General features: G+C 47.9%; 1 protein-coding gene and 1 long non-coding RNA gene across 2 annotated transcripts in view; one reads left to right on the forward strand and one right to left on the reverse strand.

Annotated features, from left to right (window-relative positions):
- LOC309645411 overlaps positions 1 to 26999 on the forward strand; it is a 377709-nt gene that overhangs the window by 66609 nt on the left and 284101 nt on the right. The window lies entirely within an intron of this gene.
- FAM83D (family with sequence similarity 83 member D) lies at positions 6115 to 25983 on the reverse strand. Its single transcript, XM_082431969.1, has 4 exons — positions 25457 to 25983; positions 14136 to 14303; positions 10056 to 10180; positions 6115 to 7666 (listed from the first exon to the last, which is right to left on the reverse strand). The coding sequence occupies exons 1-4, from the start codon at positions 25931 to 25933 to the stop codon at positions 6691 to 6693; spliced, it is 1746 nt and encodes a 581-aa protein (XP_082288095.1). The 5' UTR covers positions 25934 to 25983; the 3' UTR covers positions 6115 to 6690.

Here is a 26999-nt window from a genome sequence, read left to right on the forward strand (position 1 = left end):
GTGGTTTTCAACCACATGGACCATTTAAAACCATTAGAGCTTAGCTCTCCTCAATGAGAATTAGTTCATCTCCCTCAGAAAGTTCTGAGCCCAGCAGTCTCGAATGGATTGTTTTGCTTTTGAAGACTTCTACTAGGGAAAATACCTAAGTAATAACCTAGATGTTGATGATGTGGTTTTATTGCCACAAACTAGGAATGGTCTCAGTGGACACTCTTACCTTTCCTAATTAACTATTTTCAGAAAGAATGGCCTAAAATAACTACTCTAAAAATTAAAACCATTATTTCTTGAGATGGCATCCAGAATTTATTTAGCTTATTGCCAACAATTACATGAAAGTTTGATCATTGTGTTACATTTTGCAACTTCCAAATGATAGATTTTCCACAAAGATACTCCTCAAAATGTTCCATAGGTACATTTTAGAAGTTTTTCTCTGCCTATGGTGGTTAACTGGTACTTTCTGCTTTGAAGTATTTCCCATCCAACCGTCTTGGCCATGTTTAGGAGACATAGGATTTAGGAGTTTTCATCTTTGCACCAGTTAAGGCTTTTATGTAACAAGTAGTAAAAAACCCAATCCATTCTCTCATAGGCAAAAATGGCTCTTGTAATCTAAAAAGTCAAAGTAGTTCTGATTTGAGACACGGCTGCATTGGGACACATAGGACATAATCAGGGCTTGCTTCTGATCATCACATTCTGCCTTCTGCTGACCCAGGTGTCACATAGTAACTAGATGGCCATGTCAACTCATGTCACATCCTCTCAGCATCAAGACTCTTTCCAAAAATTCCCGGCAAAAGTATCTGGCTGGTCACATATCTATCCCTGAATCAATCACTAGGGCCAGGGAATATGGCATACTGACTAGCTTAAACCTGGGTCATACGCTCCTCCCCAAATCAGGTGTGCTCAGCTTCCAGAACCACATGGACTGAGAGCTGGAAACAGAATGGTTCCTCAGAGGGATTTCTGAGAGTGAGATTATCAGAGGTCGAATGAATGAAGCAAAAATAATAGGTAGCCATCCATGTACTCACATACAGTAAATCCCCTACATACGAACCTTCAAGTTGCAAACTTTCAAAGATGCGAACATGCGTTCACATATCCAATCTTAAGTTAGTTCACGTGTCTGGCATACATTGTCAAGTGCATGCATCCTCTACAAGTGGTTGTGCTTTTGTGTACTTTACAGTACTGTTGCTGTGCAACACGAGGAGCTTACTAATGAAGACCTGATGGAATTGGAAGCCCAGAGAAAAGGACGAAGAGAGACAAGAGGAAGAAGTAACTGAAGAACTGAAGAGATTCACGACGCAGGAAATGGCAAGGGGATTTTCTTTATTTGAGGAGGCACTGTTAGTTTTTGAGGCACAGGACCTGAACATAGAACAGTACACAAAGGTTGCAGCAGCTGTTCAGAATGCAATACAGTGCTACCGTGTCATCAATGACAAGAAAAAAAGAGCTACTACCCAGACATCACTGGATCGTTTTTTCAAGAGGGTAGATAGAATTGAATCCAGCAAGGACCAGAACCTGAGCCATCAACGTCAGGCGTGAGTGAAATTGCAGCTTGCCCTCCGTCTCCTATTGCTGACGATCCTTCAGCTCTACCATCTCCCACCTCCTCTCCCTCCAGTCAGTAACTCTTCTTGCCTGTTCACTCAATTCCAGCCCAGCCCCTGTATGCCAGCTGTTGTACTGTACTACCGTACTTTTCAAGGTACTGTACTGTAAGATTAAAAATGGTTTTATTTTTTGTTTTTTTATGTATTATTTCTGTGAAAAATATTATAAACCTATTACAGTACTGTACTATATAGCCGATTGTGTTAGTTGGGTACCTAGGCTAACTCTGTTGGACTTACAAATTGGACTTACGAACGCGCTCTAGGAATGGAACTCGTTCGTATGTAGGGGACTTACTCTTAACACTAGAACTCTTGGCTTCCTAAGAAAAATCCTAACTGCCCTTGGGTCTCCTCCATGAAGCAGATCAGAGAGAGCTAGCTATCCCCCAGCCCGAAAAGAGGTAGTTCTTTGCAGAATTGCCTTTCCTGAATTGTACTACACGGGGATTTTCCACTGCATCTAAGGTGTAGCCCTCAGCAACTTGTACCATATGTAAACCTGTCTGGTTTTTTCACTTGCATACAAATGATCGGGTTCACACAAGTATTAGCATAAGCAAAAGTGTTTACTCAGCTCCAAGGATTTGGGTACAGAGGTGTGGAGAATCCACTAGAAGAGACTCAGCTAAATACTAGGAGAGTCTCTATGATGTTGGCTTGAGGAATTTTGCGCGTCTATGGAACTGGACAAGTTGGGGAGGGCAAGGTCTGCCAGGTGCTTTCTAGATAGGATGACTGTATGCTTGCTTTATTGTTCAAATTGGGATGCTTCGGAGAGTGAAAGCGGGGAGTTCACGGGCATAAACTGGAACTCTGCCAGGCAAACTGGGGTATATTTCCAGGTCATGTGGCACCAGGGAACCTAGAATAACAATGCCTCTGTGAACATACTCAACATAAGGTACGTATTCCATGCTCACGGAATACATCTGAATACATTCAACTCCTTTATAGCTTTAGACAACTGCCCTTGTGGGGTCTGGTGTTTGGGCACACCCCAGAACATCTGTCATTGTGTTTATTATCTGAACACTTCACAGTATCAATTTTATGAGAATCCTTGTGAGAAATTCTTACCTGATCTCAGAATTGTTCTTCCTGTACCTGGAGTTACTTTAATCTTATGGACACTGTGGATGGTGGATCTGACCAGTTTTCTCTTTCTGCCTTGGCTACTGAGAAGCTTAAGTGTGTGGCCTGCCCAAAGTGAGTGTGTCGGTCATGGTGGCATGCACTGATAGCCTCCTTCCTGATTCTTTTTTTCATCCCTGCTCTCTGGTTTCTTTCACGTTAACTTTTCACTTACGTGATCTTGTACCTTAGGTTTTCTTGTTAGTTGCTTGAAGTCCTGTAAGTAGAAAACAGATACTCCCCAACCCAATGGCCCACAGAGGTGGGGTGGCCATCTCTTCAGCTGACTCCTTCAGTTTTTCAAGCATGTCGACCTGCCATCTGATTGGGTTGAACTTCAAACTGTATGGCTCTCTAATTCAAACTCATCAGGGAGAAAACCATGAGACAGCAGAGTCTGAACACTGACTATTTGATGATACCGAGAAATTTTTATCAAAGTTGTTTAGGTGTGATGGAGGTATTGTGGTTATGTTTTTTTTATCTTTCAGACATATATACTGAAATCTTTACAGCCAAGTCTGTAATGGCCAAGTCTGACATTAAACAGATATGGACATATAATTCTCTCCCAGGGAGGGGCAACACATTTTTTTTTTTAATGTAGGAGAAATACACTACTACTCAACCTCTACTGTAAGGCTGGCAGCCCTGAGAACTCCTTTTTTAATGTAGCATGTTATGCTGGAGCCCTGAGAACTCCTTTTTTAATGTAGCATGTTATGCTGGAGCCCTGAGAACTCCTTTTTTAATGTAGCATGTTATGCTGGAGCCCTGAGAGCTCCTTTTTTAATGTAGCATGTTATGGATGTATTCCTGCTTCCAAAGGAATGAGGAGCAGACCTTTCCGCATGCAAGACAATAACATATTTTTGAACCAAACAGTCTGCCATACTCACCCTCCCCTCCCCTGGAAGTAGGGCCAATAAGTCAACATTTTAAACAAGGACCCCAGCTGACTCTGAGGTAGGTGGTCCTCAGATCTCACCTTGAGAAATTCCACCCTATAATGATATTCTTTCCACACTCCAGAGCCAGAAAAGCTTTGCTTACTCTGAGAGACCAGGCCATTTTCTTAGGATTCCATATACCTCTTTTTCTTATTTCTAATCGCTGGCAACACTTTCAGAAAATAATGGCTTTGCATCCTATTCCACAAAAAGAGGGCTCTGTAGTCGAGTCAGTTTGTAATAGGCCATATACCTGGCCTCCTCTTGAGAAAGCCACCGTGATAATTACCTCATTCCAAAGTCTGAGTAGTCCTGCAACAAAGAATCCTGTTTAAATTTATTTGATCCATTTCCCAAACTGAACGCAGAGACTTTTTTATGAATGCCTATTAAAAGCTCCACAGAAGCCAAAAAAAGGAACGAAATTGAGTCATTTGTTGAGACGTGGATGGATCTAGAGACTGTCATACAGAGTGAAGTAAGTCAGAAAGAGAAAAACAAATATCGTATATTAACGCATGTATGTGGAACCTAGAAAAATGGTACAGATGAACCGGTTTGCAGGGCAGAAGTTGAGACACAGATGTAGAGAACAAACGTATGGACACCAAGGGGGGAAAACCGCGGTGGGGTGGGGATGGTGGTATGCTGAATTGGGCGATTGGGATTGACATGTATACACTGATGTGTATAAAACTGATGACTGATTAAAAAAAAAAAAACTCCACACAACACACTGAGTTGAAATTTCAAACGTACCTATATTTGTTAATGAGCTTAAGTTTTAATGTTTTCAATTCACCATTGCATTAACTGCCATCTCTCAAGGTACACCCAGGAATCTCCTGGCGGTCCAGTGGTTACAACTCCACGCTTTCACTGTCGAGGGTGCAGGTTCAATCCCTATTCGGGGAACTAAGATCCTACAAGCCACGTGGCATGGCCAAAAAAAGTTTTTTAATTTAAAAAAAGGTACGCCCTCTAATGCCTCCATACTCCCTGTAGAGAAATAGTCATATCACAGAGCACTGAACTCAGAATCTGAAAACCTGTGGGTAAATGCTTGTGTCACCATTTACCAATCATGTGACCTTGAATATGCAACTTAATCTGAGCTTCAGTTCCTTCACCTGAAAACTGAAAATAACAGCTGTCCAATCACTGCATTGATGAGAGGGTCACAGATAGCACATAGGAAATTATCTAAAACTGTAAATGGTTTCAAATAACAATATGTTTATTTGAGGCTTGGGCCAGAATTGTTCACAACCAGACAGGAACCAGTTGTCCTGCCTGCTTCCCAGTCCAAATTATGGCATTAACCCAGCAAATAACCTGGTGACTGGAAGGGAATCCTGGCACACACATGGAAACCCACAGGCGGGCTCAGGATCTGGATGCATTAGCACGTGTCTATGTGGCAGACAACACCCTCCCCTATTACAATCTCTTCTACTCCAGTCAAATCAGAAGAAGGAGGAAGCCATCACCTCTCTTCCTTTCATCTGCACACACAAAGGAGACTAAACAAAAACAGGATTCCATAGGCATACCAATCCTGATTAGCAGGGTGTAGAAACCAGTCGCATTGCCTGCCACTGGACTAGGAATCTGGGATAATTGTCAGTGCCCTCTTTCGCCCCTACTCCAGGATATTAGATTGTTAAATCATGGTCAATACACCCATCTGATGAAATTAGGCTCATGGGGCCACTACAGTTAATATCAGGGTGAATCCAGGAATGAACACTGAGGCCTCCTTCTCTGCAGAGAAGAACAGAACTAAGGTCCTTGTCTAAATAGCTCAAGCTTCTTCTTTGAAAAAGACAAGCTAGAGCACGTGAAGAAACCTGCGATTTCTGGCAAGTTTCCTCATTCAAACTATAGAGCTAGTGACATCAATATTCATATCGCTAAGGAAGGTATGACCCTGACGCTTGTTTTCTGTCATCTCTTATTTATTTATTTATTTATTTATTTATTTAAAATTTATGGCTGTGTTGGGTCTTCATTGCTGTGCGCGGGCTTTCTCTAGTTGCGGTGAGAGGGGGCTACTCTTCGTCGTGGTTTCTCTTGTTGCGGAGCACGGGCTCTAGGCGCACAGGCTTCAGTAGTTGCGGCATGTGGGCTCAGAAGCTGTGGCTTGCGGGCTCTAGACCACAGGCTCACTAGTAGTGGCACATGGACTTAGTTGCTCTGCGGCATGTGGGATCTTCCTGGACCAGGGCTCGAACCCGCGTCCCCTGCATTGGCAGGCAGATTCCTAAACACTGCACCGCCAGGGAAGCCCCCATCTAACTTTTAAATGGATATTTTCTCTTTTATAATTTGGATCATCTACTTCTACACCCCAAGACTATTTAAAAAAAAACAAACAAAAACTGCACAAATAGATATTAGGTGCATTTACTTGTAACACACTCCTACAGTTAAACAGAAAAGTGCCAGAGAAAAGAAAAAAACAAAAAAACGGACATGAGCAACCACCAAACAAGAGTTGTTTACATCTGTTTAATGCTAAGAACACAGATATCCTAAAGAAGAGATAAACACTTAAGAAACAGAGTTTTGAGTTTTTTCCTAAACAGGATTTTGATCATGAAAACTAGAGTTCCAAACCTCAAAAACAATAGGGCATACAAACCTAGAAAAATGCAACACATATTTTATCTCTTATCTGAATTACCTGAGAACCCTGAAACATTCTCTCGAAGAGAGATCAGTATTAAAATCGTGCAAAGAAACTGTACCGATAGTGTTGAAACCATAAAACCAAGACCTGGCTTATACATGATAAGAACAAAATAAAAATAAAGCATGTAAAATAATGTGCGGTTTACAGAATTCAAAGAAAATCAGGGTGAAAGAAAGGCAATTAGGACAGGAGACATTCTATAAAGCGGGAAGCTCCGACGATGTCTACTGCAAGCCTGGGTGAAGCCAGGCGCCCTGAACGTGTGGAGCAGTCACTGATAGGAGGGATAAAGCGTGATTTCTCTAACAGCCAGCAAATTAGCTGATGATCTGGCAAAACTTCCAGAATTAAAACTGAGGTAGTTTTCAGTAAGGAACGTTCTCCTGGAAAGCATGGCCAGCACGTGGTTGAGCCGGGACCTGATTCCGGCAAAGTGAAACTGCCGCTCTTTATTCAACTTTCTGAATGAGTCCCTAGAGCACAGATCCAAGTGGGGGGTGCTCCAGTACTTGGGGTGTCCAGGTGTGACATCATTGGCTCTGAGGGAAGTCTGGGAGCCAGTGGAACTGGCCACAGAGCCTTGGGAGGACAGAGAGGCGGAAGACCTCAAACTGGAGGATCGCGACACAGACACCTTTGATACTGCTGACGCCTCTTTAGCCTGGGTTCCCAGAAAGGAGAGAACATTCTCGTCCATGTCAGTCTGGGTGGTGGCTGACGCGGTCTGGACCGCGGTTTGGGAGCTCACCACCCTGGTAGCAACTGCAGTCTGGGTGCCAGTGCACGCCGTGGCCATGCTGGCCTGTGTCCCCACGTCACTCATGCTCACGGCGGGCGTCTCCTCTCCTGGCTCCGTCTGAGTGGTGGCATCGGTCGCCCTCCCGCCCTCCGGCCTGTCTCTGCGGCTGCTGAAGCCGTCCTCCTCACTGATGGTGGAGGCCTCGGAGTCCTCGCGCCCGGCCTCTGCCTGGCCCTCCTCACAGCCCGGCTCGGCCTTCCTGGGGGTGCTCGAGAGCCTGGCCAGCCGTAGCCGCAGCAGGTTGCCCAACGTGAGCTCCTTGCACAGTGGTTTCTGGTCGATGAGATGGTCAAACCTACCGCTGATCCGGAAGCTGGACAGGAGTTTGGAGCTGATGGGCTTTGACTGTGCGTACAGGATTCGGAACTCCAGGTCAAAATGTTCAACCACTTGGCCGGACAGAATGACCAGGTTGCTGCTGTTTAATTTGCCGTCCGTCCACGTAAAACTTGAGGATTAAAAACAAACAAACAGAAGCAGGTAAGGATGAGCGATCTTCATTTACTTATTGTCAACCTGAATATAAAGCCCAGATATCCTGAGACATAAGTCACAACTCTGGTGACAGCATACCTGCCATGTAGTGTGACTGCAAGTTGCCTTAACACAGTACATAACCTAGGAATGCGTTAACACAAGAGTAAAAAGGCCACTGTTCAACCAACAGGCTAAAATTTACACTCCTCAGCCTCAGAGTTGCTAAAAACTAGAAAGGGTTCCTAAAGCACTTAGGCCAGCGCCCTTACTGTGAGAAGCGAGGAAGGTGCCTAGCGACGTCACAGGGGGAAGCTAGTGGCAGAGCCTAGACTGGGCCCCGGTCCCTCCTCCACGCTGCCGTTTTCACAAAGGGAGACAGGACTGTCATTCTAACGACACTGTTGCTCAGTGCACGTTTAGAGCTGACAAGTGGCCGTGCGCCCCTGCCTGTCCAGCGTACCTCCTCCTTCCCATGGTAACAGAGCCCTGCCCGCTCCCAGCCCAGACAGCTTCATGTATGCACCCTCTCCAGTCACAACAGAGGTGGGCAGGTGAGCCAGGCCGGCCGGAGTATCCTATCCCCTGGGATGCGGGGACCTATGCAGGGTGGGCATGTGAGCTAGCGAGAGCCAGGGAATTTTGCCAGGACTGATACCAGTGCAGAGAGAAAAAGTCTCCCTCTTTGAGAAACAGCTACTAAAAGGCCACGTGAGGAAGCCTGGATCTTTGCCTGCAAATGGAGAGCCTGACAGAGCAAAAAGATCAACTAGAGAAAAGCAGAACCAGGAGACAGTGTTCTGATGAATGCATGGCCCCTACGTCAAGGTGAGCTGAAAACAAACGGTACCTTTCTACACTTTCAAGTTATGTGAGCCAGTAAATTCCGTTTTGCATACAGTAGTTTGAGTTAGCTTTCTGCACTTGAAGTCACCGCACTGATACAGAAATTCGTATCAGGAGTAGGGTGTTTTACGTAAGAAATCATAAAACATAGTAGCAACTCTGTCTCTTGCAACCGAGAACCTAGGCTAATGCAAATTCACCTTGACAGCTGCCTTCAGAGCCTGAGAAGAAAGAAACCCTCAGTGAAATCATGTAAACAGGACACCTAACACCAGGATTTTAAAATGTCCTCAACAAATAGAAGCCATCCTCATCCTCATCCTCAATGGTAGCATATTTCATTTGTAGGGGGTAATTTTTATATTTTAGAACAGCCAAAAAACCATTTGGAGCTAAGTTTGGGTAATACAGATAAATCTTACTTTGGGTGAAAATCTAGTTTCCTCCTGTTATTTCCAAACATCTTATGAAAGAAAGTCTCCAAGAAGAGTTCAAATTTTATTCCAAGCAATGACAGTACTGTTTGAAAAGAAAGACACCAAGAGTTCCTTGATCTGCTGGCCTCACCTTGTACAAGCCTTTGCACACCCACCTTTACCCAGGGCTGACACATAGTTATCACTCAGGAATGCGTGCTTCTTCAAAAATATGTTTTTCTATCCTTCTTTTTTTGGGGGGTGGGGGGGACGTGCAGCATGCAGGATCTTAGCTCCCCAACCAGGGATCAAACCCATGATCCCTGCAGGGGAAGTGCAGAGTCTTAACCACTGGACCGCCAGGGAAGTCCCCGTTTTTCTTTTTTAAACTGTAGAGACACACTTCACGTATAACATCAGAGTCTAACACAGAGGTGGCAAAACACACCACCATCAGAGAGACCTAAGTAAAAATGGTGTATCTTAACCTCTGGAGATCGGTGTTTAGCACCCTTTATCTCCACCCTCCATTCAACTTCCCTGCTCTCTACCCTCAGATGCCAACGTGAGACTTCAAAGGTGGAGCCAGAAGCATGGATCGGTACTTTCTAGACTAAAGCACCAAATCACAAGGCTTGAAGCAAGGTGAAGGATTAAAGTAAGGAGGCAGCTTCAGCTGTGCCCTCCGCACTGAGGCTGATGCCTGCAACTGCCCTTCTCTTCAAGTGGGCAGGGACGAGGGGGGTCAAAGGCCCCAAGGAACAGGAGTTGAGACTGTTCCTGTCTCTGTTAAGCCCCAGTTCATCCACTGTAGCCCTGGCTGAGCCTTGAATCTAGGACTCCCTCACTGTTGGGTCTCCAGGCAAGTTTCAACCTCTGTACTTTAGGTTTGTGGACCACGAGGCAGGGGAGGGGATCCCAGCCCGACCACCTTCCAGAGGAGGAGGCTTTGATTAATAGGCTCACACACACAGATGCACACATAGCAAAAGGCTTGCCCATAGAGGCTCACGCTGAGAGGAAAAAGCAGCTTTTACCTTTATATAGCACACTTCCTCTAAAAAGTTCAGATTACTAAGCATGGACGAGTCAGAAACTCACCTGTAGGAGCCTGTAGCCACACGAATGCCATCAATCAGTGTGAACTTTTCATGAACCTTCCCAACAATTTTAGTTCCTGACCTCGTATAGTAAATATTTCCTGTAATCGTCCGAACTGTCATCAGCTGTTGGTGGGGGAAGTGGGAGAAGGAGAAATGAATGATCTGGTGAGCACATGATAAAAGAAGCCTTAGTTTACAATTTCCAAACAGACAAGCTTACTAGCAGATCAGCGGTTCACGGTTACCATTCGGTAACAACACCCACAGCACACAAGCCAGATGATTCTCAGGACTCAAGTAATGCTACTTCACATTTAGTTCATCTTCTTGCATGCTTTTTTATGCATGCATACTTATTTTTGAGACCTTCGGTTCATGTGGACACATGCTCTAGAAGATTCACTTTTTGGAGACACTAAACAATAGAATCCAAGAAATGACTTTGAAACAAAATGTGGGGGGATAAAATCATCAAAGAAAACATGCCAGTGATAGATAACATTTTAACAAGGGTTTAAAGAAGCTAAGCTGATGTTTCTCCTCCTCTTTAGTTTAATAGCATTGCTAATAAATAATAGCCCAGGACTCCCCTGTGGCGCAGTGGTTAAGAATCCACCTGTCAATGCAGGGGACACGGGTTCAATCCCTGGTCCGGGAAGATCCCACATGCTGTGGAGCAACTAAGCCCATGCACCACAACTACTGAGCCCCCATGCCACAACTACTGAAGCCCGCACACCTAGAGCCAGAGCTCTGCAACAAGAGAAGCCACCACAGTGAGAAGCCCGTGCACCACAACAAAGAGTAGCCCCTGCTCGACACAACTAGAGGAAGCCCGCGTGCAGCAACGAAGACCCAACACAGTCATAAATTAATTAATTAATTAATTTTTAAAAAAAGTAATGATTAAACACTATAGCAAGACATAACAACATCCAAAGAAGTGAAAACCTACATCTACACAAAAACCTGTACACAAATATTCATAGTAACTTTATTCATAACAGTAAAAAACTGGAAACTACCCTAATGTCCTTCAATGGGTGAATGGTTAAACAAACTATGGTTCAACCATACCATATGATACAGTTCAGCAATAAAAAGGAACAATCTATTGATACACACAACAATTTGGACAGATCTCAAGGGCATGAAAAAAAGCCAGCCTCAAAAGGTCACACACTGTATAATTCCATTTACATAACATTCTCTAAATGACAAAATTACAGAGATGGGGAACAAATCAGTGGTTGCCAGGGGTGAAAGATGCAGGGGAGGGCACGGAGAGGGGAGTGAATGTGACTATAAAGATGCAGCATGAGGGAGATCTTTGTGCTGATTGAATAGCTCTGTATTCTGCTGGCAGTGGTGGGTACACATATGTATACATGTGATAAAATGGCACAAAACAATAGACACACATGGTACCCATGTCAATTTCCAGGTTCTGATATTATGCTGTAAGTTACATAAGGTATAACTATTGGGGGAAACTGGGTGAAGGATACATGGAAACCTCTATGTACTATCTTTGCAACTTCTGTGAATCTATCATTACTTCTAAATAAAAACAAAAGACAAAACAAAAAAATTAGGGCATAGCATAACATTGTTTCTGCGATATTCTTACCAAAATGCGTAATATGAATTTAACCATGGGGAAACATCAGATAAACCCAAATTCTACAGAAAACTGGCTAGTATTCTTCAAAAGCATCAAGACTCTAAAAGACAAAGAAAGAGAGGAACAGCTCCAGATGAGAGGAAGCTAAGGAGAAATGACAACTAAATGCAAGATATGGTCCCAGATTGGATCCTAGATAAGAAAACCAGCATTCATGGAATGATGAGTGAAATTTATCATGTCTACAGAGTAGATGATAGTACTATATCAAGTTTATTTCCTGATTTTGAAATTTGTACTGAGGTTTGTAAGATGTAAACATTTAGAAAATTTGGGCAAAGAGTATTCAGGGATGCCTTATATTATTTTTCTAACTCCTTTGTAAATCAAATTATTTCAAATGAAAATTAAGACACACAAAAAAATCTAGAAACTTCCATAGAGGTGCACATGGAGCTGGCAGGGGAGGGCTTCCCGGACAATCCCTGAGCAGAGCTTCAAAGGGTCAACATATAATAACAAGCATAAAGAATATCACTGTGGGCAGATTTCAGTGTGGTTTTGTGCATCTTTCCCTTTGGAATTTATCTGAATGCTATGTAGGCCTCCGTGATTGTGGTCAAAGCGCTTTTTTTTTTTTTTAATTTAAAAAAATTTTTATTTTACATTGGAGTATAGTTGATTTACAATCAAAGCGCTTTTGAGTGCCTGCACACAAACGTGTGACCAAGCTCCTGCAGGCAGGACACCCAACATTCTGGACCAGCCGCAGCACCAGGGCAGAAGAAGTCACCCCCACTTCTTCTGGTGAGGGGCAGATTCACCAGCACACACAGGCCCTGGTGAGAGAAGCCACCATGGCAAAGAGGTGCTTCCCGAGGAAGAAGTTAAGACGTGATGAACATGGGTGAGGCCAGAAAGACAGATCTCCTTTTGACCCTTCCTAGAGGATCCAGACACCCACGAAGGCAGCAACCAAGTCAGCAGGCAACTGAGTCAGCAAATACTCCTAGATTTCTGCTGAGTGGATGAATGAGAGCCAGTCACTCGATCAAAGCCGTGGCCGGGCTATTCCGTGATGTTCCTGCTGCACACACACCGCCTCAATTACAGCAAGAGCACCTTGATATTAAACATCGACACCTTCAATTTCTTCACCAGGCTCTGTGGCAGAGCAGGCATGGACTGAACATCTGGTTAGATGACGATGCGCTTTCCAGGCCTGACTTGCATTTCCCTTGGGTCCACCTGACACATTTTTAAATTGACTATCAGGTCACAGGGCTGACTGTTTCATTCCGTCTCCAAGCTCCAAGCCTTACCTCCATCATGGATTTGCTTTGAAGCACTCGTGACAAGTTAGTAGCTACCTAATTAAACCCAATCCTGTTTCCTCTTGAGGGAGAACAACGAACAAGAGCTCTCAAGAGAAGTTAAACAGTCAAAATTGTGTAAACCAAATTGCTTGATAATAACAAGGTGGTAAAAGTTCACGTCCCCTACGCGGTAGCCTATAGAACCAAAGTCCAACCTCTTCATTCACTTTGCTCACCGCTTTGTTTCCAGTACCTGGAACAATGAGTAGCTCAGAGTAGGTACTCACATAGGTGAGAAACTAAGTTGATGAATTAAGGTGATGAACCAAGTTGATGAATTAAGTTCCGAAGCTCTTAAGTTGCTTAATTTTGAAAAAGTGAATGCGGTAATAAATGATTATTTTTCTTGCCTCTTTCTACTGAAGAGAACAAGCTTGCTAAGTTACATAACCTTACATTTAAATACTTAAGCTCAAATTACTTTCATGCTCAGAGCAAAGGACATAAGTCTAATTTTATAATAATGAGAAACGAGAGGCAGCATGTGACAGTGATTTAAGAACACTGGGGCTACAGGCAGGCCGACAGATGGGGAAACTCCATCCCACTACTTTCTAGGTGTAGACACTGGGCTCTTGGTGTCACCACTTCCCAATATGAAACACAGGCATAATGCCGCTCACCTGATGGGGCTGCTGTGAGGATTTAAGTTGCATAACACTGTCAAGAGCCTAGGACGGCGCCAAGGACCCAGCAGGACTCCGTAAACGGTGGTCCTTACAGTTAAAATTGGAGCCTACAAGTGCTGCAGTCAAAAGCAGCAGCTTCACATCTATAAAGTGATGTGTATAAAATTGATGACTGATTAAAAAAAAAAAAAAAAAAAAGCAGCAGCTTCCAAGGCAGCCTCGTGCCATCAACAGACAAGCTCCCCATTAACAGGCATCGTGACGTGAGGGAGAGGCCAAGGTCTGAACCTGACTCTGTCTTTCTTTCCTGTGAGGCTTCAGGAGAACGACTTTTCTCACGGCCTCAGGTCCCTCCCTTACAACGGGGAGACCACCACCAACGGGGAGATCACGGATGCTCAGTCATTATTTGCTGATTGTGGTGAAACTAGAAACAGTGTAACACAAACCTTTTCCTCTTCAGGATGAACTTTCATATCCATGCACATATCCAAAAACTGAGAGAGCAGAGCCTGGTCCAGAAGGATGTAGACAGCAACTCCCTGTTTCCGACAGATTTCCTGCAGGTCTCGGAAGATGTCGATGTCCGTGAAAACATCCATAACCACTGCAATCACCTAGGGCGCGGGGCAGAGAGAAGAGCCAGCAGTCAACCCACAAGGACACCACCTTACAGCTCGTTGTCTGGACTCTGGACCCCGTCTCAGAGCTGGGAAAGGATCCCTGTCCTACAATACCCTTCCTTCCTTCTCCTTCTGCGGTATCAGTTTTCCTCTCACCGTGGACTCTCGTCCGTCTCCAAAGACGCTCAGGCCACTGTATGCTACAAATCTGGACTTGACCCAGCCACTCGCCTCCACACTGCAAATTTCTCAAAACTATAGATTCATCCACTACTTTGACCTCCTATGAATTTGTTCCATTCAACTCTCTTCCTTTACTAAAACCCCCGTCTCACAAGCTCAGCTCAGACCAGCAAGATATCTAGGTTCTGCAGCTAACCCACCATTTTTAGACACGTGACTTGTTGTCTATATCTGTAAAACAGGTATGTAAAAACTTAGAGTCTCTCTGAGGCCCCCCTTCTGGGTAGACCAGTCTCCAAGTCTGATTTTATTGTCTGATTTTGGATCGTAATATGATTTTCTATTATAATCTAGAAAGGGTCACCTCATCCACCACCAACTCATGGCTTGAAACTGATGGAACCAGGCGAGTCGATTCTCCCTCCTCCTGCCTCTGTCGCTGCACATCACCTCTTCATGACGTCTGCTCCCTACACCTGTCAGGATCGAACCAAATGGCTTCCAGAGCGCCAGCCCCTCCTCTGTAAAAGGTGGTCTCTGAAGTTCTCTGGTGTCTGTCCGCAGCGCAAGCCCGCAACAAGAGCACAGAAATATGTCCTAAGGATGCTGCCCTGCACCTTGGACCAGTCCTTTCTGCTCCCCAACGACCCGGCTCCATTTGTGCCTCCTAATCAATTTTCCCCGCTCAGCACACACTACAGTTAAGGGCCACCTCAGCCACGTGGCCTTGGGCAGATTACAGCTGCTTCGAAAGTCTGTTTCCTCCGCTGCAAAATAGATTTGTCGTGAGCATTAAATGACTATGCTACATCAAGTGCCCAGTACAAGAGATCCCTCTGGTATCTGTTCATTGATTCACTTGACCAGTCCAGAGCTTAAGCCGTCCAGACAGTTCAGTGCAGGGAAACATCTCCCAGCTCCTGGCTTTCCTGCTTAAAGAAAGGCCGCTCCAGCAGCAAAGCCTCTAATCACACCCTCTGCAGGTTTGAAAGCATGGCCATCAGCTAATTCCTGGCAGGTCTGCGGGGAAACCAAAACATGCAGGTCTCATACAAGCCCCTGCTGGTCAGAGCCAGGACTGTCACCTTAGGAAACCGCTCCCCGAAGCCAAGGTTTGGAGCTCTGCTGCAGGCTGGAGCTGCAATGTACCGCCCTCCTCGGAACCTCATCAGTAAAAACATGAGTCTCTTCCAATTACATTAACTCCTTTCCTGAACGTTAAGGTGACTGACTTACAGGTCTGTGAGAGCAGAGGCCCCTCAATGGGACTGATTAATCTCTGTGGGCCCAGAGGACTCAGGCCAGTACCCGAGAGTCATTACCCCTTAAGTATCTGGGTATCAAAGAAGTGCAGAGGGGCTTCGCTGGTGGCGCAGTGGTTAAGAATCCGCCTGCCAGTGCAGGGGACACGGGTTCGAGCCCTGGTCCAGGAAGATCCCACATGCCACGGAGCACCTGGGCCCGTGAGCCACAACTACTGAGCCTGCGCTCTAGAGACCACGAGCCACAACTACCGAGCCCACATGCCACAGCTACTGAGGTCTGCGCACCTAGAGCCCGTGCTCCACAAGAGAAGCCACCGCAATGAGAAGCCCGCGCACCGCAACGAAGAGTAGCCCCTGCTCGTCGCAACTAGAGAAAGCCTGCGTGCAGCCACAAAGACCCAATGCAGCCCCCCTAAATAAATAAATAAATAAATTTATTTTAAATTTATTTTAAAAAAAGAAGTGCAGAGACAAAGAGATGATTTTACTGTCCATCTCTAACACCTCAGAGTCTTGTCCACCAGGAGGAGGGACCCAGAAATGCCAGCTCCCAGGAAGTCATTGCTGTGAGGGAGTCTGGGAAAGACAATTTATCTCTCTGGTTCCCTTTCTCCAATGTTGCCAAAGCCCCAGCTGTGAGCTATTCTTGGCAAAGGGTATAGCTAAACCCCACTGGAGACAGTGATTTAGAAAATAAAAAGTGTTCCTTCTAAATTGGTGGCATCTTCAGAAGTTTATATCCTCCAATGCATTTTTATACATCCTATTTGGAGATGTATCTATCCCACTAATTCAGGCCAAACAACTTACTGGTTAAAAGCCAGAAAGGCGTGGGCACAGATCCCAGCTCTGTGGCTTACTGCTGTGTGACTCTGGGCAAGTTGCTTAATCTCTCTGAGTCTCAGTTTCCTCCTCTGGAAGATACGGATGATATCATCTAGCATCTACATCAGAGGGCTGTTGTGAGGATTAAATGAGACTAAGCATGGAAAGGGCTTGGCTCAGGCATGAAACAGGTGTTCAAATGCAGCCAGCACCTCAGAGTCTACTGTGGGCTGAACCCTGTGCTAGGTAGAAAGATGGCTATAAAGGATTTGACATGCACCTGACTTACCCACAAAGAGAGGACACGGGCTGCAGGGAAGGAAAATGATACGTACTGTAACAGGCAAGGAAATCAGGGGAACACTTTGGGGGAGGGGGAGACAGTATAGCATCTCCCTTGCAGGCGTAGACACAACACAGGCCCTCAGATGTTTACCAAAGGAGAGCAAAGGAGGATTCCTGGAGGAGATGGCCTTTGAGTCGAATCACAAATCAGGACGATTTGGACAGGGGAGAAGCAAAGGGGAGGGCATCCGGCAGGAAGACACATGATGACAGAGGAAGATGTAGGAAATGGTGGGGTACGTCCCAGTCTGGCTGGAACGCAGAGTATGCATGAGAGGGAGCGACAGGACGTGACTGAGAGACAGGTGAGTGTGCAGGACGCCAACCAAGGTGTCAGGATCATACAGGCCACGGAGGGGAGGAGGTTTAGGATGAGTGATGAGTTCAGTGATGAACCCAACAGGACAGAAGAAGCTGATGCTGGAAGTGTTGGTTGGAGATGTGGCCCCCCTCCTGCAACACAGGGCCACGTACCTAAGTACCTGAAACACAGCAGGCACTTAGGTAGCTTTTTAGGTTCAGCGAATGTTTAGGAGGACTAAAGACTGAAAGAATAAAAATCAGCGATAGAGGTTTCGACGGTGGGCCAGGCGGGAAGCCGTGAGGGTCACAGAGAAGGGAAAGGGGCCCGTGGGAGAGGTAAGCAATGTTCTCCCTGGGCTGAGGGAGGAGAGATGGGGGTGGAGGGAGGGTGATTCCGGTCCACACAAACAGGAAACAGAAACAGAAACTATCTTGACAGAGAGAGAGGTTTTGAAACTGATTTTGAGGTGGCAGTAAAACCTCATAAAGGGGTTCTGAATACACACATGTGAGAATGAGAGTCGAGCTCATAAGAGAAAGTGAGAGAAAATCAATCCGGGGTCAGTCCCCGTCCTCAGGAGAGACAGGAGGTGAGCGCGACGGGGCCGATGGATGTGCACCCAGGTGCCACTGGGACAGAGCCGAGGAAGCGGGCCCAGCTGGCCAGGCTAGAGAGGGCTGGAGGGTTGCTGGAAGTAGGGCCCCAGGAGCGGGGCCCACAGCATAAGGCACCTGCCAAACTGAATTTTGATTTATCATTTAACAAAACAATTGTGTGAACACCACCTTTGTTAGGTAGTGAGTCAGTATCTAATATGCTGTTAGTTTCATTGTTTGGTTTTGAAGCTTCAACCTTTCCTGTGTGTTGAAAATAATTGGGTTTGAACGCCCACAGGGTACTTAGAGGGTAGATGGAGATGCTTCTCCTCTGACTCCCCCTGCACCCAACATCCCCTCCTCTTTCTAGAGCAGGACCCTTAAAAGACTTCTGGAGGAAGAACAGCCCTATGGGTGGAAGCAGTCAGCAGGAAGGCCCTCCTTCCTTCCAGACCCCATCCCCGCCCCCATGCAACCAAGCCCGGCGCAGCTGAACTAGACCTGGGGCTTCTCAAGTCTGTGAAGGGACAGACTCTTCTCTGAACTGAGCAATGACCTGGGCTCATTCGCTAGCCAGCTGAGTGTCTGCTTTGCAGGGCTGGCCACATCTCCTAGGTGTTGGCGTCCATGCTGCAGGCTGCTGGGCCCTAGAAGTGCACCTGGACTTGAAAGCGGTCATCACTCCCACTCTCCGAGTCATACTGCGGGATGGACAAAGGAGAGACACGTGGGCAGGCGGGCATCCCATGCCCATCAAGTGCCCACATGGTCACGGTGGGTATTGCCCTGTCCCAGCCTATGCTACAAAGAGCCTACCCGCTCTCTTAGAGCTGGAAAGCTCTGCAAGTGGTGGCTTTTGAGTGTCCGATCCAGGGTCAAAAGCCCATCTGCAACTCAGTGCACGTTGGTCCTAACATGACTCCTAAAGAGGAAACACCCAGCTGTCGGAGGCTGGATGGCTGGTCTGCCGCCAGTCCCCACGCTGTTCCTCCTCTTCTCCAGCCACATCTACAGCAGCCACTCCTGCATCAAGTCCCATGTCATCATCGCAGGTGACAAAACCTCAGGCCTTACCTCCCTCAGTCACTCCCAACTGTCCCTCGATGATTTATACCATGGGACCCGGTGATCCACGTGGTTACGGGTAGCAGTCCCTGGGGTATTCTGCACAGACCCTGTTTATGTTACTTTTCACGCAGAACTGGAATCTTTTCTGTTTGCCAGAAGCTCTAAAGAGGTATCTTGAGATTTGAAAACCCCATTAATTGTTATCTCCAATTTACTGATAAGAAAAATAAAGCGTGCAGAGGTTCGGTGACTTGTTCGAGGTGACACACTTAGGCAAACGCAGGAGCTGGAATTTCAGCCCAGCTGACCCCAGAGCTACCTATTAAAAAGTGTTAGATTGGGACTTCCCTGGCAGTCCAGTGGCTAAGACTCCATGCTTCCAATGCAGGGGGCACAGGTTCGATCCCTGGTCAGGGAACTAAGACCCCACATGCTGCACGGTGCGGCCAAAAAAGAAAATAAAAGTGTTAGATTAAACATTATTGCAAACAAATCTAACGTTCAGTCTTCAAATGATTGAAAGCTTAGACTAAATCCTGGAAGGATCAGTAGAGTATTCCATAAAGTATGTGAGATTGAGCCCATCACAAAGGATGATCACTAAGAACACAAAATAACTTGCAGAGCAAACGTCAGGCAACTTGAAGTGCCCTAGGACAGCAGGCACTTCTTTCTGCAGGCGGTTTTGCTGATTAACTCCGAATTGACTAAATCGGGAAACCTTGGGAGGCAGAGATGCTACATGAACAGGCTACAGAGTTAGACCTGGACGTGGATGCAGGCTTCTCCACTTCTGATCACCGTGTACCCTCTAGCAAGTTACTTCCGTTCTGTTGGCTTCTACAACATGCAAATAATGCTACCCGCCTTGTAGTGTTTGCAGTGGGTTTGGTCAAGAGAGAACACTTGACAGTTCCTGGCACACAGAAAGCCCTTATACGGCAGCTGTCATAGTCTTAGTCCTAATTCCGCCACCGACCCTGCCTATTCATATTTTTCGCCAGTGTATCTTTGGGACAGATACACAGACATGGAATTGCTAGGTCAATGGGTAAATACAACTGAAATTGTGCTGAATATTGCCAGATTCCCCTCCACAGGTTCTATCATTTGCATCCAAACTTTAAAAAAGCCAGGAGGCCTACTACTTTTCTTCCTGAGAGAACTTATCCTTTATCCATAAAGGAACCAGAGAATAATTCTGCAGCTTCTCTACTGCCCAATGGATGCCAGGTGAAAAGAATAAAGAAATGAAATGGCAGACAGAAAACAGAACAGTGGTTGCCGGGGGCTGAGAGGAGGAGGGAATGGGGAGTTATTGTTCAGTGGGAACAGAGGTTCCTCTTGGGAAGATGAACAAGTTCTGGACCTGGATGGTGGTGATGGTTGCATGTGGTGATGGTGAATGTCCTTAATCCACTGATCTGTACCCTCTAAAAAAGTGCTAAATTTTGTTACATATATTTTGCCACAATTAAAAAGAAGAAAGAACTGAAATGGCGAAAGACTCCGAAATCCTTAACCTGACACATAGAACCAAAAGGAAGGGCTAAAAAGCAGCCACACTTAGCCTGGCGGGCAGCATCTCACACATCGGTGAGATTTCCTAGGACAGTGGTTCTGAACCAAGGGCAATTTTGCCCCTCAGAGGACATCTGGCAATGTCTGGGGACACTTTTTAAAATTGTAAAATATATAACATATATAATATTGCCATCTTAACAATTCCTAAGCATACAATTCAGTGGCCTTAATTACATTTGCAATGTCGTCAGCCCTCACCACTATCTGTTTCCAAAACTTTTTTATCACCCCCAACTGAAACTCTAACCGTTAAAGCAGTAACTCCTTCTTCCCCCGACCCCCTCCCCAGGGGAGACATTTTTGAACGTGATGACTGTTTTTTGGCGGGGCCAGTGCTTCTGGCATCCACTGGATGGAGGCCAGGGATACTACTCAGCATCCTACAATGCACAGGACAAACCCTCAGAACAAACAGCGTTATCCTGTCCGAAACGTCAAGAGTGATGAGGCTGAGAAAGCCTGCCCTGGATTCCGAATAGGAACTGATCACACTGCACAGGTTCAATTGCAACTCAGAGGAGGACTGTGCAAGATCAGGAGGGCCTTAATTTGGATACATCCACGCGCACACGGCGGGGCCTCCAACAGAATCCTCAGTTGTTACTCCTCCTAGGAGGCAGGACTCTTTGTCAACACGATGACAGCTTTTTACAAATGCTCAGGTTATCAAAAGGATGCCCAAGGGTGAGGTCATAGCAAAAGTGCCCCTTTGGAACAAAAGCTCGTAGGGGATGGGCGGCTGCTAAGAGCGATGGCTCTGGAGAGTGCAGGACCTCCTAACAGGGTGAGCTTTGTCTGTGAGCTCCCATCCGGACACGAGGAATATCCCAAGAGCCTCGGCAACGGCACATCACCAAGGGAGGGCACACAGCACTTCCAGGCAAGGTCTCCACTCCCACCCAATTTGTGGGGGCCAGAGCCCAGCCCAACGCTGATTCACGTGGCAACAGAGACAAAGAAATGAATGACTCATCAACAAATACAGTAGCACAGGGATAGATTCTAGAGTACGTGTGTGAGGGAGAAATCCTGTGTAGTTCAAAATTCTCCTAAGAGCAAACAGCTCAGCTCTCAAGAAGTCCAGAGGGGGGAAAAAAAAAAAAAAAAAAAAGTCCAAAACAGTACTTCCTCCAGCTTTGGTGAAGCTCAACTGAGCACCAAGTCAGCTTGTACTCAGAAGCCACGCTGTACATAAACCGTGTGCTTCCAGGTGCTGTACCTCCCTCAGCGCAGCAGACCCACGCTTTGAAAGGTGCGCAGGAACTGAGCCAACGGCAGAACTGGCATGTTCACAGCCCTGGTCCCACCCGCCCTGGGACAAGTCCTTGCAGAGCAGACAGGCAGGCAAACTCACTTGCTGAATGATCAAAGGTGCACGTGAGAGGTCTCCGCTGTACCCACTGAGCACTCCTCAGTGCCAGAGGCCCTACAAGCCTAAACGGCTCCGACAGCAACATGAGTCCTGGACGAGGACCCACCCCAGAACCGGCCGTTGAGGCCGCAGAGCCAGGATGAGACCCCACCATTTACCAGGTGAGCCTGGCTTCTTGTGCCTGTACCCTGCCCACGCCAGTCTCCCTCGCGCCAAGGGTAGATCTAGTCCTGTCATCGTCATTTTCCTTTTTCTTCAATATGCAACATGGAAATTAAAAGTTCAGGTCTTAAGAAACCCTTAAAAACCCCCCAGCTTATTGAAAACTACCAAAGCACCAACCCTCCCTCATGGCAGGGGACCCTGCGGAGTGGTGAGTGGTCGAGAGCCCGGGCTCAGGGGCCAGGCAGACGGGCTCACGCCCAGCTCTGTCCCACACTAGCCGTATCTTGGGGAAGCTACTTATCGTCTCTGTGCCTGGTCTCTGAATTGTGGCCTCCTGTTAGGTTGGGGAGGGTTAACTGAGAGAGTCCAGGTAAAGGGCTTAGCACAGAAACTGACCCTTTAAAAGTGCTCAATCACACCGTCAAGCGCTTTCGCCATCTGAACACAGACGCAGAATGGCTTCTCATCTCATCCGGAAACAGCCTGAGACCTACATCTCCACAGTCCTCGCCATCATAGGTACTGGACGTCAAAGGATGTATTCGGAGTGACACAGCCACTCCTGTGTACACAACCCACACCTCTACCTGGCGCAGCAGCGCTGGACCAGCCACCAGATTAGCTCTCTAACACCTGTCTCCTCCATAGATCTCCGTCCACCTGGGGACAGTGACGCCTCCTTATCTCCACATGGCACAAGGCAGAGCGTGGTGGCCGACAGCGGTTAAGAGATGCTGTGCCTCGGTTTGAGTCCCGGCTCTGTCATTCCCTGGCTGTGTGACCTCGGGGCAACTTAACTTCTCTATGCCTCAATTTCATCAGCCGCAAAATGGAGCTAATAATCGCACCTACCTTAGGGTTACTTGGAACAGTGCCTGGCAGAGAAAGCATTATGTTTTGGGTTTTTGGTTGTTTTTTTTTTTTACATAAAAGAGATAGATGGTGTCTGAGACCTCAAGTTTAGCGTGTCTCAAATCCCACTCATCTCCCCATCCCTACCCTCAGCCTCATTCTTCTCCTGTATTCTAATTTCGTAGCATCACCACTCACCCAAGCTAAAAAAACTCAATTCTTCCTATACCTTCTCCTTGGCCTTGCCTACTCTCCTGCCCCTTCACTCACTACCCTTCCGGTCCATCGAATGACCAAGTCCTGTCGATTCTACCTAAAATTCTTCCCCTGCCTAAGCCCCAGCACTGCCTTAGCACAGACCCTCTTCTCATATGCAGATCCCTATGCCCCTCCTTACAACCACCTCAACACCAGTCTCACCCCTCTCGAACCCATCCTCCTTCCTGCTCTCGCCAGCATTTACTGCTCAGGAACACCAATCTGATCAGCTCCTCTCCTCCCTCTAAACCTTCAATGGCTCCCCACTGCTCCTTCCAGTAGCGTGCGAAGCCCTCGACGGTCTGGCATCAGTCTTTCCCTTCAGCCTTCTCTCCTACCGTTAAACCCCCACATACTCTCTGCTCCAGCTGTGAGGAACTTGGCTGCCTCCAAAAATGCCAGGTGTTTTCACACTTCTGGGCCAGTCCCTATCCTCTGGTCCGGCAAGCCCCACCCATCCTCTTGGACCCAGCTCCAAGGTCACCATCACTCCTAAAGCTTTCTTTCTTCAGCCTGCAGCAACTTCCTCACTGCTTCCCACCAGCAGACTGTCAACTCTCAAGTGCAAGCAAGGATCATGTCCTTCACCTGTGGCCCCAGCCCCTGGGGCACATTGTCCAATACACAGTAGGCTCTGAATAAGCAAGCAATCTGGCATATGGCAGAGACATTGAAAATACTCATCAGATTTAAAGGTAACATACCACCTTTCTCAGTTAAAACTGCCCAGGTTCCAAATGCAGAATCTTGAACATATAAGTGTGTAGCTGGACTAGGGCACAGAGCAAGGCAGGAGGTTCTACCCAGGAATGCATTACAGAATGCCTACAAGACAAAGGTGTCCGAGCATCAGCCTTGAGCCCCTTCTAAGGCCGGCGTGAGTTGATGGACAGTCTTCCCTCTGGTCTTAGCTCCAGTGCCCCTCCACTACCACTAAAAATTGGATGTAAGCAAGAGGCTAGGGCAATTCCTCTCTCTTTCATGGAGACCCGTTCATTACTTTTCTCAAGTTCCAAGTGCCCAAGTTCTCCCCCTAGACGTGATCGTTGGGAATGCACACTTATCCTAAAATGGTGTCTTTTTCCATCTTTTCAATCTTCCCGCTGAACCCACAAGTGTCTGTTGCATCAAAAGGACCCTCAGCACACCCAAAGCACCGCAGGACTGATAATAGCCCAGCTGGAGCCCACACCTACTCCCACAAAGGCAAGGCACTAGCCTACTGTACCCCCTACCCACTGCAACCCCACCACCGGGCAAAGGGCACCCGGCGCAGTAACACTGGTAAGTCAGGGCTTGTCCCTTCTTGGCTCCTTCAACTGCCTTGATGCACAGGTATCATAACCACAGTCAGACACACTCAGGTACGAGCCCTACCAAGTCTTACCGTGGCCTGGGGCTTTACCTGCCATGTCTCCGGCACAGGCAGACAGCCAGGAAGCTGGGCACTGCCAGTCAGCAAGCGAGGTGGCAGTTGATCATGGCTCTGGAGAAAGGTGTCTGCTGCCACACCCTACCCGCCCCTCCCACCTTCTGGGCCGCATTCTTCCTCCCAGACCCCTAGTACCCAGCACCCTGCTGCAGTCTCATCCTGGCTGGCGGGGAGACAAAACCTCCCACTGCACCCCAATACCTTGTCACACTAAGAGTCAGACAACTGCACCAAAACCCACTGTGAAGAGAGAGATGACTTAACGCAGGGGTATCTGCATTTTCTTTTTTCCAGCCTATGGAAATGCAAACTCCCTTCCCCACCCATTCACTGAAGGAGCAACTTCCCCTCCAGGCCGGCAGGAGGGAAAAGGGTCGGGGCTCACTTTGCCACTCTGGTATGTATCTGCTTTCTACAACAAAAGACACGTGCAGGTGACTAGCAATGATAGATTTCTAATGCCCCGCAGTTGTCTCTGGGGACAACTTTCAGGAATTTTCCCCTAGGTTATGCGCTTCTAAGGTATTGCATCTCCTAAGAAGCTCCTGAAAGTGGGATCTAGAGTTGGCTGACAGCCAGTCTGACAACTGGTTTTAACTGAAAGCTGGAACTAGCAGGATTTCTGATCACCCTCCCAGGGAATGTGAATGTTAGGAGTTGGAACTTGGGCACAATCCGCATTCTTGGGGACCGAGACTCCTCCCACTCTCCCCTGCCACGAGGAGCGGCCAGGGAGGAGATCGGGGATCCGAGGGGATACACGCAGAGTGGGGCGAGTCGGGGACCCCGGGACCACCCGGCTCGCGCTCCTAGCAGACCTCAGTTTCCCATTTTTGAAGGGAGTGTCCCGTCCGACCGGGGACCGAGGTGACCCGAGGAGCCGGGCCGCGGCGCTCACCTCTCGCGCCGAGCGGAGCTGCTGGCGCAGCGCGTCCTTGCAGCCATAGGGGCCGCGGGCGCCCGTGCCGCGGGGCTGGAAGTGCGCCTCGACGCGCGTGGCCCCGCGGTAGGCGCCCTGATAGAAGGAGGGCCAGCCGAGCTCCAGCAGCGGCGGCTCCAGGTCCGACTGCTCAGGGAAGTAGGTGCCGGAGGAGCAGTCGTGCGACGAGCCGAAGGAGTCCTCGGCCCCCGCTGCCGCGCCCTCCTCGCCGGGCCGCTCGGCCGCGCTTAGGATGGCGCGCACCTCGTCGGGGTTTAGGAAGCGGCCGAGGCGCTCGCGTCGCAGGAAGGCCGCGAAAGCGTCGGGGCCGCCCGCCACCAGCTCCTCGACCGCCAAGCGCCGCTCCTCGCTGTACAGCTCGGCCGGGTTGGGCGGCCCGCACGGCGACAGGCAGGCTGCGGGCAGCTCGTCCAGGCCATCGGACCGCAGAGCCATGGCGGCGCTCGGACACAAGCCGACTCGGGCCAGTATGGGCGTAGAGGACACTTTATAGGCACCTTTGAATCTAACCGGCCCGCGCCATTGGCCGCGCCGCCCCGCCCCGGCTCTCCCATTGGCTGCCTTGTTGTAACGGCAGTGTCCGGACGCAGTGCACGCCTCTGTGACTCCGCCCCCTGACGTGCTATTGGCTGCCCCGCGGCCCGGCCCCGCCCCGCCCCACAGCCCTGCCCCACCCAGCGCCTCCGCAGAGGCGCAGGACTGCGGCCGAGACCACGTTCTTGCTCCGTGGTTGCTCAGCGGAACTTTATCTTGGCGACTAAGTTCCTGTTCCGAGGTAGCGTTCCTGCTCTGGTCCTGCGGGGAGCCGAGTTCATCAAGATCAACTAGAGAGCGGATGTCAGGCCTGAGTGGCCGTGGTACCCGGGGCGGTGGGGCAGGCAGGGAGCCCGAACTGAAGCCGGAGAGCCCGACCACAGCCATCCTCGCGCTCCCCACGCCGGCCGCCCCACAGCGCGGCCCTACAAGGCCCAGGGAGGTCAGGAATGTGAACTGGGAGGAGAGGCTGGGACCTGCTCGAGGCACACTGACCCACTGACCGTGCTTCTCCGGGTCTCTCAGAGCTTGGGTGAGGCCAGCTACTCCCCAGCATTGAAATCATTCATTCATTCGTTCAAAAATACCGGTCCGTCATAATAGCTACTCCTTTGATTACACTTTCAGGTAGCTTTCTCTTCTCTCACCTGATCGTTTTCTTTTAAGATTTTTTTTTTTTTTGATGTGGACCATTTTTAAAGTCTTTATTGAATTTGTTACAATATTGCTTCTGTTTTATGCTTTGGCTTTTTGGCCGCCAGGCATGTGGGATATTAGCTCCCCAACCAGGGATCAAACCCGCACCCCCTGCATTGGAAGGCGAAGTCTTAACCACAGGACTGCCAGGGAAGTCCCTCGCCTCCTCGTTTTTTTTTTTTTTGTTTTTTTTTTTTAAATGACCCAAAGAACCAGATGCGGTAGATGTTTTTTTAAACTTTTTAAAAAATTTTATTTATTATTTATTTAT

The sequence above is a fragment of the Balaenoptera physalus genome (genome assembly GCF_965194825.1).
Source record: "Balaenoptera physalus genome assembly, chromosome: 16".
Classification (NCBI taxonomy): Eukaryota; Metazoa; Chordata; class Mammalia; order Artiodactyla; family Balaenopteridae; genus Balaenoptera; species Balaenoptera physalus.